Source organism: Monodelphis domestica, chromosome 6 (assembly GCF_027887165.1).
Source record: "Monodelphis domestica isolate mMonDom1 chromosome 6, mMonDom1.pri, whole genome shotgun sequence".
Taxonomy (NCBI): domain Eukaryota; kingdom Metazoa; phylum Chordata; class Mammalia; order Didelphimorphia; family Didelphidae; genus Monodelphis; species Monodelphis domestica.
This window is the reverse complement of record NC_077232.1, coordinates 234439440-234458730: the sequence shown is the minus strand read 5'-3', so window position 1 is coordinate 234458730 and position 19291 is coordinate 234439440. Positions and strand designations below refer to the sequence as shown.

General features: G+C 35.4%; 1 protein-coding gene across 2 annotated transcripts in view; it reads right to left on the bottom strand.

The window, feature by feature from the left end:
- Positions 1–17727, bottom strand: part of LOC100013939 (coagulation factor XI) — a 45382-nt gene extending 27655 nt beyond the window's left edge. Inside the window, exons 1-4 of one of the 2 annotated variants that reach the window (XM_001368253.5) lie at positions 17584–17727; positions 15563–15621; positions 12015–12177; positions 2235–2341 (exon numbers count right to left, since the gene is read on the bottom strand). In XM_001368253.5, coding sequence (XP_001368290.1) covers positions 2235–2341; positions 12015–12177; positions 15563–15620 — 328 coding nt within the window. In that variant the 5' untranslated portion in view covers position 15621; positions 17584–17727. Of the gene's footprint in view, positions 1–2234; positions 2342–3176; positions 3599–12014; positions 12178–15562; positions 15622–17583 lie in introns of those variants that run through there. The other variant, XM_056802976.1, reaches the window with a different exon arrangement.
- Positions 17728–19291: the final 1564 nt, after the last annotated feature.

Genomic DNA, 19291 nt, shown 5'->3' with positions numbered 1-19291 from the left:
AGTTCTGTGATGTAGGTAGTAAAATTATTATTATCCTACTCATTTTACAGACAGGAAACTTGGACTCACAGTGTTACCCAGGGTCATTCAGCCAGGACTTGAATGAAGAGCCCCCAATTCCAAATCCAACTTTTTTCCCCCAAGATGCTTAAACTTAGCCTTTCCAGTAAAGTAGCTTCAATATCCTTTCCATTTTCTGATGTTCTACAATATTTTATTCACTTGTTTCTCATTCATTCCTTAGGAGGAATGAATCCAGCCCCAAATTATGGAACGGAATATACACTTTGACTGTGTAAGAGATGACATGGGTGCTTTGACCATGGAGAAATATGTAGCTGTCATGTCCTGTGATATTATTTTGCACATTTGGAACCTTTATTTAGAAGGTACCCTGTTAATCTTTTAAGGGAGACCCTGGGCATGAGTAATGTCTAATCTTTATCCAGCATGGGGGCATAATGAGCTAGAGAGTACAAGGAAAGCCTGACTCCAATCTCTTTGGGCTCAAGCTCTCTCAGGTTTAGCCTGGTCCATAGAAGTGAAAAAGCTTTTGCCAATCTTCAGCACCAGACCCATTAGTAACACTATCCTAAACTAATTGCTTCTTCTCTCATGTTTCCCATTCATTCATTCAACAAATGTTTATTAAATACTTACTATTTTTTAAAGCACTGTTTAGGGGATGCAAAAGTGAATAAACCGCAATTCCAGCGTTCAAGAAATTCTGGCTAGTATAGTGGATAAGAATATTAGATTTGGAGTCAGGAAGATCTGAATTCAAATCCTGCCTCAAATGCTATCCATTTATTCATCTGCAAAATGGGGATAATAATAGTAAGTACTTCATGAGTTAGTAGGCCAATCAAATGAGATTTGTTTTTAAAAAGTGCTTTAAAATTTTAAGTGTTATTATTATATTTTAGGCTTCTAATCTATCTCATCCCTACTCACTACCTTTTATCATGCAGTTACTTATTTTCTCTATCAACATTAGCATCTTCTTTTTTTTTCCTTTTTAACCCTTAACTTCCATTTGAGAATCAATATTGTGTATTGGTTCAAAGTCAGAAGAGTGGTAAGGGCTAGGCAATGGGGTTTAAGTGACTTGCCCAGGGTCACACAACTGGGAAGTGTCTGAGGCCAGATTTAAACCCAGGATCTCCCATCTCTGGGCCTGACTCTCAATCCACTGAGCTACCTAGCTGCCCCCAACATTAGCATCTTCTTGATACTAAAGGTTGTGGTTCAGTCATTTTCAATTGTGTCTGACTCTTTATGAACCCATTTCAGATTGTTTTTGACATAGATACTGAAGTAGTTTGCCATTTCCTTCTCCAACTCATTTTATGGATGAGGACATAGGTAAACAGAATTAAGTGGCTTGCCCTGGGTCACACAGCTAGTTTGCCATTTCCTTTTCCAATTCATTTTATAGATGAGAAAACTGAGGCAACCAAGGTTAAATGACTTGCTCATGATCACACAGCTAGGAAGTTTTGAGGCCAGATTTGAACCTAGGGAGAAGAGTCTTGCTGACTCTAGACCTTGTGCTCTCTCCACTGCTCCACTTAGCTCTTAAAGTTACATTATAGAATTGATTAATGCAACCAATAATTGGAAATTATTTTTCTTATACCCTTGTATCTATGTTTATGCTGTTTCCACTACCAGAAGATGTTCTCCTTGAGGACAAAGACGTCATCTCTTGCTTGTCAGGACTTTGTGCCATGTTTTATGCTAGATCAATGATTGTTCTAAGTTATATCTTTGCATCCTCACTCACTTTTGTCCATACTTTTTCCCTTTGTCTTCTTATTATTTCTGCACTGATTTTTTTCAGAAGTCACTGATAAAAATCCAAGTCCCCAAAGGGCATTTCCACATTGAGAGAAAAACTATGCAAGTAGAAATGCAAAAGGCACACATATGACATCACTTATCATGTGTATGTATGGGTATGTGATTTGGGGTTTAGTTTTTAAAAGATCTCTTTATAGCAAAAATGAATAATATGGAACTAGTTATCAAATGATGATATTGTACAACCCAGTGGAATTGTTTGTTGGCTCTGGGAGGGGGGAGGAAGAGGGAGGGAAAGAAAATGAATCATGGAAACATGGAAAAATATTTTAAAATTAAAATTAAAATGTAGCTGTCATATCTACACTATGCTTTACAAGAAAATAAGGACTCAATGAGGACTGTATTCATTGATCACTCGAATATCTTACCACTTAATTGGTGCTGACATTGTTTAAAGGAATGTCCAGAGATTGCTCCTGTCATATTCACTGTTGGCAATGTTTCTGTGACACTGTCTTTCAGGAAGCAGGCAAACCTATGTTTAGAAAGTAGAATAAATCAGTGAAAGTGGTTAAAAACAAAACATCTTCTCTGGAAATCAGCATACAGAAAACCAAGAAAAACAAAAAAGGAACCTCACACTTAATCAAAAATATTATCTTGGCACATTGTGACTTTAAAGTGACATTCATCTCTATAGATCAGTGAAAATATAATTCTATCCATATGTGTTATCATATATACTCCCTATATCCTGAGCCATATTGGCAACAGTATGTTGTATCTCTAAAATGAGGTCTAAAAGAGGAAAATACAAATATTGAAACATATTTTAGTAGAAGATTAAAATCTATGGTGTGATAAAGGATGAAAAGGTTTGAAATTTGCAAAACTGTTGCAAAAACTGAGAAATGCAAACGTCAGGGAATGATTGACAGTAGCATGTGACCAAGGGTCACAAGGCCTGAGCCTTGGGATCTGGGAAGATTCTATGCCCAACAGTTTGTCTTCTCAGAGTCTGATCTCCTGGAATAACTTTGTCTGCTCTCCTGGAAGGACCTTGAAGAGGATTTTGCCTGTGATCAACAGAGGAAGGAGTTTTTCTGGATCTGGCTGCTGGCAGCATCAGTTTGGACTTACTTGGACATCTAACAACATCAGATCCTGGCCCTATTTGATTTGGACTCCTGGTGTGAGATTGGGATATTTGGGAAATTAAGGGTTTAGCTTAGTAATATTATAATCTTTTAAATTAAGTATAAGAATAAGTATATTCCTAAACCCTTATTCCTATCCTACCCTCCCCAAACAATAAATCAGAATTTATTTATATGCTTTCCTCTTGTTTTTTCTCTTAGCCCAAATCTTACCTTAACAGTTTGGCAAAGTCAGCTATGTTGAAGAGTCTGTTTACTGTATAATTATTTTTTTAAGTATAAGTCAACATTCTACTCTGTATTTAGCTAGCTAGGGGCTTGGGGATTAACCATATAGAATTCTATGGGCTTGGCTTGCTGAAGGGGGTTAGTGAAGCTCTACCACAGAACCCCAGCAGCCATCTTGAGAAAAAACTGTTTTTGAATTTTTGAAATTTATTTTTGTTTGTTTTCTTTGTTATATGTACAAGTTACACTGTAATAATATTGTTATTTCTAATAAATTTACAATGGAAGCTGGCATGTCAGTAGACATGTTTAGCAATATGCTAGTGATGTTTTTCAACTGTTTGATGTATAATTCCATATTTTATATTTGTGTCATTTTGTCAGTTACTGACATTATGTTTTTACTATGGATTGTCTGAAACCATTGATGGATTTGAAGCTCTCTGACTTTATGGCATATATACCTCTTGCTGTGATCTGTGGCTGTATTGTTTATAAGTCTTGTGCTTCTGTGTGCCTTTGTGTTAAACATCTTAAAGATTTGGTAATCTGGTTCAGAAGGGATGACATAAGGATGATGGTTATACAAATGAAAACTCAACTGGATACACTGAAGTGATTTATAAACATGAATATGAATCAAGGCTTTGCACATGATAACAACAGATTAAACACTAATGGGAAAAACTTAAATAGGCTAGAAAAAGAAGAAGCAGCAGGAATAGTTAATTTATGCCCACTTAGAGATATGCCAAGTCCATAATGTAAAGATGCACAAGAGATTTTCCCCAGAAGACCTTGAATCCATCAAGAGGAGGACCCCAAATTTCAATGATGAATCTAATAAAGTAATTAAAGAGATGCATAGGGCAATTGATTTGTACAATCCTTATTTCAATGATTTCACCCTACTGATGAAAGAGTTCTTGACAAAGAGTGAAAGAACCAAATTTATACAGGAGACAAGAATAGATCCTTTATTGCAATCTTGGCCAGAGGACTTAAAGTTGGATACATCTGATAAGGGGGTTTATGATACATTAGAGAAGCAAGAGATATAATCCTGGAGATAATGGGGAGAAATACCAAAAGGCCCAATTCATGGTCAAAATTTGAGGCTATAAAACAGAAGATCTCTGAAGCTCCTGCGGTCTTCCTGGAAATGATAACCGAGGCAGCTGAAACTTTATTAGGAATGGATCTACTGGAAGAAAACTCAATTGCTCACATTAAGTGAGTCTTTGTAAAGAATTCAGTCCCAAAGATAAGAGAATTTTTTAAAACAAATTACCCTGATGGTGAAGAGTTAGATTTGGATGACTTGTGGAGAAAAGCCACATATTTGACTAATGACTTGGAGGATAAAAATGATGAGGGAGATATCATTATTGAGGACTTAAAACAGAAATTAAAGGAAGCTGAAATGAAGACCAGAGGCTGTGACTACATTGAGATCTGTATAGCCAAGATATAATAATAATTATAAGCCAAATGAGAGAAGATCAGGCCCTAGGCATTGTTTCCTGTGTGATCATATTGGACACCTGTACAGGGACTGCAGATTTAGGAATCAGGTTAGAAGACAATTAAATAATGGGTATAATAGATACAATAACTGGAATAGTAATAATAATTATAATAATAATAGATGGAATGCTAATAATAATCAAAATAGGTATGCTAATCAATGTCAAAATGCCTGTTGCTAGGGACAACAAGCACCAGATTTAAATACTATGCAGTCTAAGGTAAATGCTGGAGCTAGACCTAAATATAGCCAAGTTGTAAAGAATGACCAGAGTAAGAATTCTAGTGCCTTATGAAGGTTTCCCCTTGAACACATGAGAATGAATTAAGAAATGAGTATGATATAACTGAAAATGAGTTAGGATAAATGAAATTGGGAGTAATGAAAATAAAATACATGGTGATACAAATGAATTAATTGAATCAAAGGAGGATATAATTGATGTGAATAACTGTATAGAGAAAGAATGTTGTAATATAAATTTAATATAAAATCCTAATGAATGTATAATAAGAGAAATCAATGAAGAATATAAACTAAATAATAATAATGAAATTGTAAATGGGAACAATGATACTAAGATGGATAATTTAAGGACCAATGAGAGTAATATAAAAGCTGATGATGCAAAGTCCTGGGAAAGTCATGTAATTCAAGCAGATGTAGACTTGGAATGGACAGGAAACGACTGAGTTTTGTACTGATGTTACTGTGCTTGCACAAATTCTTGAAACCTTCCAACCTCCAAATACTACTGAGCCCTAAGTTTCTGTAATATTAGGGGATCAGATATATGAGCTTTTGGTGGATACTGGAACCTGTAAATCAGTTTTGCAAAGTCTTCCTAAAGATTATAAAGCTGTTGGTACTATGGAAGTGATTGGAGCTACTGGAAAACCAGAGAGAGTAGCAAAATTATAACCTTAAATGATTATCTTCGGTTCATTAACCATAGAGCATGCATTTCTTTGTATGCCAGAATGTCCAATGAACCTTATCAGGAAGGACTTGCTTTGTAAATTGCGAGCAACGATTCAATGTACTGACACTGGGGATATATCATTACAACTCCCAGAAGAATCTCTGAATAGCTTTTTCATTGCTGTTCTTAGATTCAGTCAGTGCAGAGAATGAGTTGAATTCCATCTATCCTATTCCTGAGGATATACCAGAAGATTTATGGGCAAAGTCTTCCACAGATGTAGGTCTATTGAAATCAACTAATCCAGTAATAGTGAGAACCAAGGAAGGACCAGTTCCTTATGTTCCTCAATACCCTTTGAGTAAAGAAGCTATAGACAGAATAAGACCTGTTATTGAGTCCCTAATTCAATAAAGGATCATAATACTGTGCTTTTTAAATTACAATACTCCCATACTGACAATAAAGAAACAAAGATCAAGATGTCAGAGTTGTCTATAGATGCATACTGGATTTGAGAGCTGTAAATGATGATGTAATAAAGACTCATCCTGTACCAAGTCCAGCTGCTATAATCTCATCCATTCCAAGTCAAGCAAGATATTTCACTGTGGTAGATTTATGTTCAGTGTTTTTCTCGATACCAATTCACAAGGATTCTCAAAAGATCTTTGCTTTCACATGGGACAGTGCCCAGTTGACTTTCACTCATCTTCCACAGGGTTACTGTGATAGCCCAAGCCAATTCTCTCAAATTTTGAAGAGAGGCCTTAAAACAATATCATTCAAGGAAAGTAAAATAGTACACTTTGTAGATAATATCCTCCTAGCATCTCCATCTGCTAAAGTGTGTTTAAGAGATAGCTAGATTCTTTTGATTATATTATATAATCATGAACATAAAATCTCTAAAGTAAAAACTTCAGTGGTTTTTGCCTCACATTGAATATCTTGGTTTTGTGTTGTCAGAGGGTTCCAGAAGTATGACTAAGAAAAGAATAGCTGATATCCAGAAGCTGAGTGTACCTAAGACCAAGAATCAACTCAGAGCTGTTCTTGGGACAACTGGTTGTTGTAGATAATGGATACGAGTATCTAAGTATGAAATTATACTTCTAGGTAATGAAAAAAATCACATTAAAAAGGTTTAGTGTATTAAACCCAGCTACACTTCTTCCTGATTTGCCAAAGAATGGTGAACCATTACAAGAATGTTTAGAAGTAATAGATCTAGTAGATATGCCAAGGATGGATTTAAAAGATACTCCAATTGAAAATCCAGATTTGGTTTTATTCACAGATTGATCTTCATATTTGTGTAATGGAATTATATGTACAGGTGCTGAAGTTGTCACACAATTTGTGACACTGTGGTATGGATCATTACCTAGTAACTTTAGTGCTCAAAGTGAAGAATTGATTGCTTTAAAGCAAGCATTTCTTCTGGCAGCTGGTAAAAATACAAACATTTACATAGTTTCTCATTATGCTTTTTCTGTTTGTCATACTACAGGAAAGATCTGGAAATAATGAGGTTTTGTTGCTGCATCAGGAAAACCAATTGCTCATGCAGAAATAATAACTGAGTTGTTGGAAGCTATCCAGAAGCTTAACAGATAGCAGTAATCCACTGTAAAAGTCATACTAATAGAAGAGATTCAGTTGCTAAAGGAAATCATAGAGCTGACATAACTGTAAAATTTGCAGCCAGAAATGCCCCAGTATATATTATGAACTTATCAACTATAGGATCTGATGATTTAGAACAAGTTTATGTAGACTTAGAAATACAAAAATGGAGAAAGAAGGTTGGAGCAAGAAAAGAACAAGGTATATGGTTAACAGATTCAGGAAAGCCGCTGTTACCAAAAGACCTGGATATCTATTTGTGTCAAGCCATTCACACAAAAGGTCATTTTGGTACTCAAGCTGTAATTGACAATGTAAAGAGACAATGGGTTGCTCCTGGAATAAATACTGTAGCAAATAAGAGCTGCTCAAGCTGTTCTGTTTGCCAAAAATTCAATCAAGGAGCATTCAGACAGAAAGGTTTAGGTGGTAAACATTTAGCATATTATCTATTTGAGAGTGTGCAGATTGATTACATCAGGATATCAAAAGCTGGAAGATAAAATTTTGCTTAGTAATTGTTGATAGATTAACCAAATGGCCTGAAGCTTTTCCATCAAATACAAATATAGCTAACTTTGTGGTGAAAGTGTTGATTAAGGAAATTATACCTAGATTTGGAGTACCATTAACAGTAGACTCCAATAAAAGATGATCCCATTTCACTCAAGACATCCTGAAAAGAGTCTATGAAAGTTGAGGAATAACACCAAAGTAACATGTGCCTTATCATCCACAAAGTTCAGGGCAAGTAGAGCATGTGAATAAGGGAATAAAAACTATGGTAGGGAAACTCTGTGCTGAAACTCATCTCAAATGGCCAGAGATTCTTCCCATAGCTTTGTTTTACTTATGTATGAAGTTAAGAGCAGATTTACACATATCGTTGTATGTAATACTCTTTGGACATGCTCCACTACAAGTAAAAACTTGTAAGACAGTCTATACATCTCTTTTAGGAGAAGATTGTCAACTTGTTTCTTAAGTGTATTACAACAAAGACTAAAAGAATTACATGATATTGGAGTATTAATTCAAACTGGTCCTTTGGATTATTCTCTTCATAATTATGAACCAGGAGATATGGTATATGTAAAAAAAAATTACTAAAACATCAGCAACACAGGAAAGTTGGTTAGGTCCTTACACTATTGTGTTGGTTTCTCCATCTTCAGTAAAAACTTTGGGTAGAGATTCCTGGTATCACTGTTCACATATAATATTAGCACATGGTATAAATAATGAAAATGTACAAATCATTGAAGAAGAAGAGAATGAAGAAGAGATTTCAGAAAGATAGAATCATCAGTCAAATTGAGTCTGTAGTCAAAAAGATCAGTGAGGAGAGGAACATTCTTGCCAAAGAGAATAGAAGAGGACGATGCAGGTGAAGAGGAGAATTCAGGAATTAATGGACATTGTTAAAAGACAGAAAATTTATAAATTTAAAAGACTTTGTGAAATTTGCAATGAAGAAGATTGCAGGATAAATGGACTAATGATTTTATACTTTGGGCAATGTATTATAGTACATAATAACATAGCATTTATTCACATACAAACACAAATATATTTACTACTAGGGAATTGCAGAAAAATATTCAAGAAGAGGTGAGAAGAAAAAGAAAGATCCAAAGTAGGGGTAAGCATGTTGCATACAACAGTAACATAACTCTTACATAACAGTAACACTGACATTAAAATAGCAAAACAACACGACATAGCAAAAGTAACAACATAAAACATAAACACAAAACATAAACATGGTTAGGTTACATTGAATCATTACTTAAGTGAGTGAAACAATGTTTAGTTAGGGTTCTAACAATGTTATGATTAGTTATAGATATGTTATTTACTAACAAAATGTAGTTACATACTTAGATTTAGTTTACTAATAGAAATTTAGAAGTATTTTGAAGATAGAGATTAGTTAGGCAAAATTAAGTAAGATAAGATAAGAAAATTAGATACTGATATGCACTAAATCATACATTACACAGCATAAACAACATATGACATCACATATCAAAGAAAATTGTAAATAAATATGTAAATAATTGTATCATAGTGTATGTTTATATGTAAACTGTGTGTAAATAGTAAGTGTACATAAGTGTATGTGTGTGCATATGTATAGCATACATGTATATTGTATGCATGTACCATATGTATATATGTAAATTATGTACATAGCTCACTAATATCTATTATTACATGTATTTGCATAAGTGAGTTTAATGTTTTTTTCAGTGTGAAACTGATGCCTTGTTGTGTTTATTGTACTTTTCAAAAAATTTTCTCTAAGTTTAATGTTAATGTTTTGCAATAGTAGTACAATGTTCTGTTTTAGCTGATAAGAGTATTTTAAGCTTGATATTTGCATGGAAGTTACTTTCATCTTTTGTTTGATGTTATTTGCTATTTTGATTTTGCTTCTGTTTGACTTTTGTACTTGTTCGTTATTTACTTTGTTTTCCTTTTACCTTTTTCCTTGTTAAAATTCCCTAGAATAGGTTAGTGTTATTTAGAGTAAGATAGTTGAGTGTAGGTTCTATGTTATTTTGGATAGATTTCTTAGTGTAGGTAAATGGTAAGTATTTTTAGATTGTGTTTCCAACACGATTTTTGGTTTGTGCAAAAGAGGGGGATATGATAAAGGATGAAAAGGTTTGCAATTTGTAAAACTGTTGCAAAAACTGAGAAATGCAAAGCTCAGGGAATCATTGACAGTAGCATGTGACCAAGGGTCACATGGCCTGAGCCTTGGGATCTGGGAAGATTCTATGCCCAACAGTTTGTCTTCTCAGAGTCTGATCTCCTGGAATAACTTTGTCTGCTCTCCTGGAAGGACCTTGAAGAGGATTTTGCCTGTGATCAACAGAGGAAGGAGTTTTTCTGGATCTGGCTGCTGGCAGCATCAGTTTGGACTTACTTGGACATCTAACAACATCAGATCCTGGCCCTATTTGATTTGGACTCCTGGTGTGAGATTGGGATATTTGGGAAATTAAGGGTTTAGTTTAGTAATATAGTTTAGTTCATTATAATCTTTTAAATTAAGTATAAGAGTAAGTATATTCCTAAACCCTTATTCCTATCCTACCCTCCCCAAACAATAAATCAGAATTTATTTATATGGTTTCCTCTTGTGTTTCCCTTATCCCAAATCATACCTTAACAATAGGCACAAACCATAAAAAAACACTGTTACTTCTCTACAAACTAATAGAAAATAATATAATACCATATCCCTATTTATAAGATGACTACTTTTCCAAAATGGAACCATGGGGTACAGGATTAGCACTTGGTATTGTAAAGGGAAAATATCACTTCTAAACTGTTCCTCTTCTGACTTCTGCCTGCTATAATTCTTTCCCTTGAGTTCCTAGTATGTGCCTTAAAGACAGCTTTATACTTCTCTTAAATCTTATCCTATCTCTATCCTTTTCCCATTATAGTATGAAAAGTTTAAGTTTTAGAGTTGACAGTCACCTTAAAGATCATTGAATGAGTCACTAATTGTATATACTAGAGAAACAGACATAGTTTGAGGGTCAAGACTAAATAAAATGACAAAGATTTAGAAAAAGAAGTGACATTTGTCATTCATAGATAAGTAGTTACAGTTGCCACAACACTTGACAAACTTTCATACAGGTTTATGTGCAGACCTCGCCCCAAAACAAAATCCTCTTCACTCTTTGGGTCTCCCAAGTAGTTAAGAGTCAAAGGTCAGGATTTCTTGAGATCCCCAGTGTTAGAATATAATTGAAAGAACTTTCCATATTCACTCATCATTTAAGCTCCTGGAGTCAGATGGAACTAGTATAAGTATAGGGCACACTAAATGTATCCTCAAATGAAGGCAACTTAAATTGGCACATAGTAGGTACACTACAAAATTTATTGGGACCTAATCAGGCATGCCATTATTTTGAAAAATGACAAAATACAGTCAGAGATGCACCTAAGTATAATGATAAAAATTATCCTCAAACCCTCTCACTCTTCCAAAAAATAAAACAAACACAATTCCATAATGCCTAGAATTCCTACACGCACCATTTGTTTAGAATAAAGGACTGAGATTGCTGTTTGTTTTCTGTAAAAACTAATGTTATAGTTGTGAATGGGCTTTTAGTCCAAGGTCTGCCAGGAGCTAGCTATGAGAACTTGGACAAGTCATTTAGCCATTTTTAGCCAATCAATCAATAAGAACTAATTACGGTCCTAGTGTGCTTTAGACAATGGACTAAGGATTTTGTTTTCTTTTTTGTAAATGAAAGAAATTGGACCAGATGATCTCTTAAGACCCTTCCTAGTCTATGATTGTGGTCTATGATTTGAAGTAGCTAGCTTTTCAAGTGAGAAAGAGGTTATGTGCAGAAGCTGATCCAGCAGTAATGCCAATAGCAATAATTGATTCATCCCTCTCCTTGTGGCTGTCAGGATGGCTGTCTAAGGTTCCTTTCATTTCTATGTTACCTTCACCAATCCATTAGTAGTCAGATTCCACAGTAAATCATAAAATTGTCTAGTGAGTCATCTACCAAGAACTTGTGGGACAAGGAAATATTTATGGGAAGGATAGGGTCAGCTTGCCTTCTCCTAAGTCCACAGTACCATCCAAACCCAATGGGGAATATATAAGCAGATTATTTCTATAACATAAAAATATGTGTATTTCTATACATACATATATGTATACATTTTTCCTTCTAGAATCAAAGAACTTTACCATTTACTGGTATCTTTAGTTGATCTTGCAAGCAGAAAGCTGAACAGCAAACATCTTGGGTGATAGGTACACACTATTTGGCAGTACTTGGCATTCGGTGTAAAAACAGTGGCCACATCTCCTCCCTGAAAGTATATGTCTTTATACAGCTCAATCATACATTCTGTGGTAGGATAAATGAAGTACTTAATTAGAGAGTTTTCTTTCGGAGATGGCAGATAGGTACCCTTGATAGATGGTAAACCCAAGCATGGAATCAATTAAGCTGTCAATCAACAGGAATTTATTAAGAACCTGCTATATGTCAGGTTCTGTGTTAGTGTCTAGCACAATGCCTAGACATGGAATAAAATGCCTGAGGATTGATTGATTAGATTAACTCCAAGAGATTAAGGGACATGCTCTAGATCACTTAGCTAATTAATGGTAGATCTTGGACTAGAAGCCCAGTCACCATTAATAAACCCAGTTCCTCTTCTTAAGGAACTTCAATTCTTACCAAAGACACAATATTTATAGATGTATGTATAGAAGAAATATATTCAGGATACATACAAAATAAATACAAAGCCATTAAATACAAGCTAGTGAGGGAAGAATGGGGGAGATGATAATAATGAAAGGACATGCTTAAAGGCAGTAGGGAAGGAATTTGTGGACTAGGAGATTCTGAAAATTAGGGAGGGAACACTCAAGATGAAAAAGACAACCACGAGGAGGAATTAATGAAGTCTGAATGATGATTGAAGCATACCATTCTTCATTTTATTTCCTCCATGATTTTTTCCTCTAGTATAAATGATATGTACCTTTTTTTCACAATATGACAAATATTGTTTGACGTGTACAACCTAAATCATATTACTGTTATCTAGAGGAGAAGGGAAGGGAGGGAGAGAGATAATATGCATTGTGAAATGTCAGAAAACTATTATTAATATTGTATTTACATATAACCTGGAAAAATATAAAAAATAAAACATGCACTATTGTCCCCCCTTCATATCTGAAGAGTTGTGGTATTGAAGGACTTATCTGTGGGGATTTTTATCCTCTTTTGGACTTCATTTTGTATTGATTCTCAGTTTGAATTCTTTAGTCATGCTGTCTTCAAAAGGAATTCATTTTTCTTGTCATAATTAATTGTTGTTGCCATTCAGTGATTTCAGTTGCATCTGACTTTTATTTACCTCACTGAGGGGTTTTCTTGTCAAAGATACTTCCCCCAACTTATTATACATATGAGGAAAATGAGGCAAACAGAGTCAAGTGACTCACCCAGGATCACATAGCTAGAAAAGTATCCGAGGCCAGATTGAACTCATGAAGATGAGTCTTCCTGACTCAAGGGCTAGCATTCTACCAACTACACCATAACCAAAGAGTCCCATGAAGACTCTAGAAAACCACCTCACTGGTGTGACGTGTTATTAATCTGTATAGTATATTTTGCTACTAGATTCCTGTTTTTGACTTTGATGTAAAAGTGTTGCCTGAGGATGAGAGAGATCTCACCACTAGGAAGCACCAGAAGTGAATTTGAACCCTTATCTTCCTGACTCGTCTATGGCTGCTAATACTGAAAGTGCATTAAATAATGTTATTAATTACCTCATTTAAAGGATAATGCCAGCCCCAAATTCATTAGGAAATGAAAGATAAAGAGTTTATGGAATCATGCTTCGTGTTCTCTCTTTTTTTGGAATTGATTTTATAATTGAATCTTGTAAGTGGTCACAACATCATAGAGTAAGGAAATCTCGAAGCAATTTCTTAGTAACCTTGGTACTAGTTTTACAATAAAAAATCTTAATTACTTGTAATTCCTTACTTTTTCCCATTAAATTATAATAAATCTAGATAATGATGCCATTGGGATAATACAAAATCCTGAACTGCCTTCCTAATCATCAAGGAAAGATATGTCTAGCATGTTTTTACTGCTAAATAAATTTTCTTGAACCTTAATTCTATATACATGTACATGTGACTCTGATGACCAAATTCTCTGACTCACCCAAAATATCAAATTGTTTATATAGAATTAATCAAGGATGTCACACTTTGCTATGGAAATAATGTTGGCATAATTAATTTAGATGTCATGCATCTCCATTTCTTTGTCAAAATCCCAGTTGTATCTTCTTGTTTTTGAAGTAAAGGCACACAGATTTAGAATAATAATATATATGGACAGCATTTATCCTACTTCACTTTTGGAGACATATATAATCATTAGGTAATTTGCTAGACAAATGAAGTGGATCTATTAGCAAATTAATAAGCATGGGCCATGACTTCTTAAGGGTCTCTACTTAAGAAGAGGGGAAGCTTTTAGAACTCTGATGCATGGGATAGAAAAAAAAAAACCCTGAGGGCTCTCATTGACTCCAGACCTAAGTTTGAAGAAGAAGCAATAGGGGAAAAGTCCCTAGTTCCCATTTTAGGTAAATATAAATAATAATAATTCACAATTTGATAATGCTTAGAATTTTCCAAAGTACCTCTCTCTGTCTCTGTCTCTGTCTCTGTCTCTGTCTGTCTCTCTCTCTCTCTCTCTCTCTCTCTCTCTCTCACACACACACACACACACACACACACACCTTTAAGGTATGCAGATAAAGAAACTGAGACTCAGAAAAATGACTTAGATCAAGCAACTAGGGCCTATGTTTGAAGCTATATCTCTAATCCCAGAGCTAGTGCTTTTCCCACTATAACATTTGGTCTCAGAGGAATTCTGGAAACATTCCCACTGTACCCCAAGGGAAAGTATAGACCATGTGATAACCAGACAGATAATGACTAGCAGATAGCAGTGGGATTGGATGACTCTATTCCTAAGAAGAGATGAGATGGACATCCAATGCTGTATTGAGCAAGAATGAGGTACCAACTTCTAGGAATTCAGGAAAACTATAGGTTGAGGAACATGGTGGACAAGGAGGATAAATTATGACAGCCTCAATAAGAATCATGTATAGCAGGAGCCCAAATAATTTGGGTCAATGGCAATTGACTAAGACTAAACTGGACACTGTAAGGAATTTTACTAACTTGTTACTTTGTAGGGCTTTGATATGAATCTCTTGTTTTCTTTGATTTACAATAAACCATTCATTCTTTAACCTTGTGAGGCTGCATGCTTTGAAGTGGAGTCTGTGATTATACCTTGGAGGGGCAGGAGATAGGGTTGTAGACAAACCAAAATTAATACAAGTCCCCTAAAGAGTATTTCCAAGTCTTTCATATCAAAGGCAACCTCTGATTCAAGGTTACAATTCCAAAAAATTATGTTTTATCTCATAACATGAACAACCTAATTCCTTCCACTACCCCTACAATGGTCTTGCTCTTCTGGATAAAATAACTGATGTTTTGGGAATTCCTTTCATTTACATCTGCTCTAGGAAAATAGAATTTTTCCTATTGCTATAAGTTCACAGAAAGCTTCTTTTACAAATGTATGTGGATTTCTATTACACTGATCAGGCAATCAGACAACTTTTGGTCCATAATGTTTCTTTTTAAAATCAAATCATACTTACCACCCGAAACTAAAACAAATGAGACAGTGAAAAGAATCATTTGATAAAGCTGAATCATTCTGAAAAGAGAAACATTTAGCATGATTTGGGGAGAATAAAGTTGTTAACTTTTGATAACTTTATCACTATGCTGACCAATCATTACTGAAAACGCAATGAAAAAATTGCCAAGCTTTTGAGCTGGATCTTTCCTAGTGAAACAAGTCATTACCTGGTATAGTGTAGGTGCTTAAACTTTTCAGATTTCTAGGAATCATTGAACAAGAAGGAATCTAAAGAGGCTACCTGATCTTTTGTCCTACTGAACATAGATGATTATCAACACTGTTAACCAAACCAATGGTCCCTAATGCCAAACCAAGTATTCCTTACTTCCCTCCTTCCTTCTTCATCCCTCCCTCCCTCTCTCCCTCCATCCCTCCATCCCTCCCTTCATCCATCCCTCTCTCCATCCATCCATCCCTCTCTCCTTCCCTCCATCTATACCTCCCTCCATCCATCTCTCTCTCCTTCCCTCCATCCCTTTCCCTCCCTCCATCCACCCCTCCCTCCATCCATTCCTCTCTCCCTCCCTCCATCCCCCTTCTTTCCTTCCTTCCTTCCTTCCTTCCTTCCTTCTTTCCTTCCTTCCTTCTTTCCTTCCTTCCTTCCTTCCTTCCTTCCTTCCTTCCTTCCTTCCTTCCTTCCTTCCTTCCTTCCTTCCTTCCTTCCTTCCTTCCTTCCTTCCTTCCTTCCTTCCTTCTCTTTTCCTCCTATTTGTTCTTCTATTTCCATCTCTAAAATCTCCCTATGTAATTTGTCAATGAACTTTCTGCTCTCCCTGTGCCACAGTAGAGAACTTCCACATGAAGCTCCTCATGTTTTTGAAATTTTAATAGTAATATAGCCCTTAAAGTCCAACATAGCATAACAGATATAGAGCTAGCCTTGAAATCAGAAAGACCTGAGCTGTGACACATACTATCAGAGGTGTCAAATACATTACCTACTGGCCAATAATACTCCTGATCAGAGCCTAAATCATATCAATATATAATTGGGAAATATTTGACAAAATAAATCAAAAGAAAATAAAGGAAAAAATAAAAACATTAAAGAGCATAGATAATGTTAGTATGTGGTTCTCTAAGTCAACAGGTGGCCTTAGGGATATGGTTTACTGACCCCCATTTTTATTTGAGTTTTGCATCACTGGTCCATATTACCCTGGAGATGTCTCTTCAACCTCTCAGTGCCCAAGGCATCTCTCTAAGTCAATGAATCAGGTGTCCATTTGCTTTGGTAGAAAAAAGTTCCTTAACAAGACAGATGGAGTCAGCTAGGAGGCTCTGTGGATTGAGATCCAAGCCTAGAGATCCTAGGATCTGACCTCAAACACATTTCCTAGATGTGTGACCCTGGGCAAGTCATTTAACCCTTGTTGCCTAGACTTTACCACCCTTTTGCCTTGGATCCAATACCAAAACACAATAGTATTGATTTTGAGATGGAAACAAAAGACTTAAAGCAAAACAAAACAAAATAAAACAAGACAGTGGGCCTGGTCCAAATAAAAATTAGTGGTGCTTAAGCTACTAAACTGTAACTACAAAATGATATGTCCTGTGCAAATTAAAGAACATTTTCTAAGCACTAAAATCAATTCTTCTGCAAATAGGTGACAGAGACAAAGGAGAAAAAGAATCATTTGAATTGTGAGCTCTTTGAAGATTAATTTTTTTAAATGCCTCCCCCCTTCATTCTAGTTATTAGTCACAAATGATTCTAACTCTTCCAGTTAGCTTGACCAGTACAGTAACCCTTCTTAAAGCTTGTCTTGTTTGAAATTAGCTTTTTTAATGTGGTGTAGTTTGTCCCTCAATCCAAAATGAATTCGCCATCTAGGTGAATACCAAGTCAGCTAGTGATTGGTAAATAAATTAATTTAAAAACTCTATGGTACAGTTTGCTATACTTTACTCTAAAATATTTTAAAAATTGTCCTAAGGGGAAAAGAATATAGGTTGTTAAAAAATCTGTACCTGAAAACACAGCCGTGTTCCTATTTTGCTTTTAACAGCTCTACAATGAAGAGGTTTTCTTTCCACCAAAAAAGCACACAAAAACCTCTTCATGGCAGCTTAATGGGCTCCTCTAGGCAAAGTTCACTTCATTTCAATATTTGCTTTCCAGTCACCTGTGTTATAACTCTGTCTCTGTTGTTTATACCTTATCCTTGGTTCTATGAACAGGATTTCCAACCTCAGTAAAATATTTAAGGGGAGAAATAGCTTTCTGGCACTTCATGTTCCAAAGCAGAAACTGACTGGCTTCTGACTTATCTATTCTCTAGCAAGGGTATTAATTTGTACTTCCATAATTGTCTAAATTGGATACTTTCTCTTCTTTTTACTACCCTTAATTTCCATCTTAAAATCAATATTGTGTATTGGGTCCAAGGTGGAAGAGCGGTAAGAGCTGGGCAATAGGAATTAAGTAACTTGCCTAGGGTCACACCGATAGAAAGTATCTGGAGTCAAATTTGAACCCAGGACCTCTTGTCTTTATACCTGTCTTTTAATCCATTGAGTCACCCAGCTGCCTCTTACTAGACACATTCTAGGGAAATCTCAGGGGCCTGAACAGAGCACAAATATACTAGTGATGGATTCTACCTGTACTCTAATACAATTGTCTGGTTTCTAATTAAGCCAACCACCAAGATGGGATATTTCCATGGCAACTCTCAGATGACTCTCTTGCATTTCTGATAATATTTAATAGGATAAACATAGATTTCAGGGTGGTCATCATAGATTTCAGAGAAAATTCAATTCTCCAAATGTCTGGAAAAAAAAAAGAATACAAAACAAACAAAAAGCACAAGGAAGCCCTAACTCCAATGTGCAGTAAATAAATCTGGGAAGTAGTAGAAACTCTTTTTATAAAAACTGTGGAAATTATAAAACTGGAATTTTATCCTGGTCCAAGCCTTAGTAAAGGGGAATGTGGGGATTGTGAGTGGTAGCATTAACCTTTATGATTATTTTTATAACATAATCATTAGCCTTGAGTTAATAGACAACTAATATAGTTAGATTTATTAAAAAATCATAAATATTAGCTAAGAAAAATGCAATTTAGGGTGGTATCAAATTTTGTTTACATCTTGTCCTTAAGCCTATAACCCAAGAGTTTCCACATAGCCCACCACACCCCTCTTTTTTGTATAACAAGAGAGTCAGACAGGCACCCAACTGCTGACTTCTAGTATTTCATAATTATGAGCAGAAAAACAACTAAGCCCCCAATCCCTTATTGCAAAGACCTTGGAAAGGTCAGCTTTTATAATAGACATAAGGGATCTTTTTTACACCTGCTAGTTTAATCAACACGTGTCATTAATTAATAACTGCCCACATGAAAGATTTTGTATCCTTTCTATTTTAATTCTGAGTATATTTTCTGTCACTACATCATCAGATTTCTTGGCATAAAAAAAGGGGCTATCTCCTAAGGGCTGGGGTCTCTGGTCTTGATCTTGACCAGGGTCTGGCTTTATTGGGAATCCTCCTCTCAATAACCCTATTTAGCTTGGCATTTTTGCTTTGGTGTTATAAATTTTCACCTTGGGATGATGGTGGGTATGTGGAGCAAGTGCCAGCGAAGCCAGGGGAATTGTTATACTTTGTTCAAGGATCATTTGTTCATGGGAAAGCTGGCTACAAAATCCAGGAAATATTGGCGGGT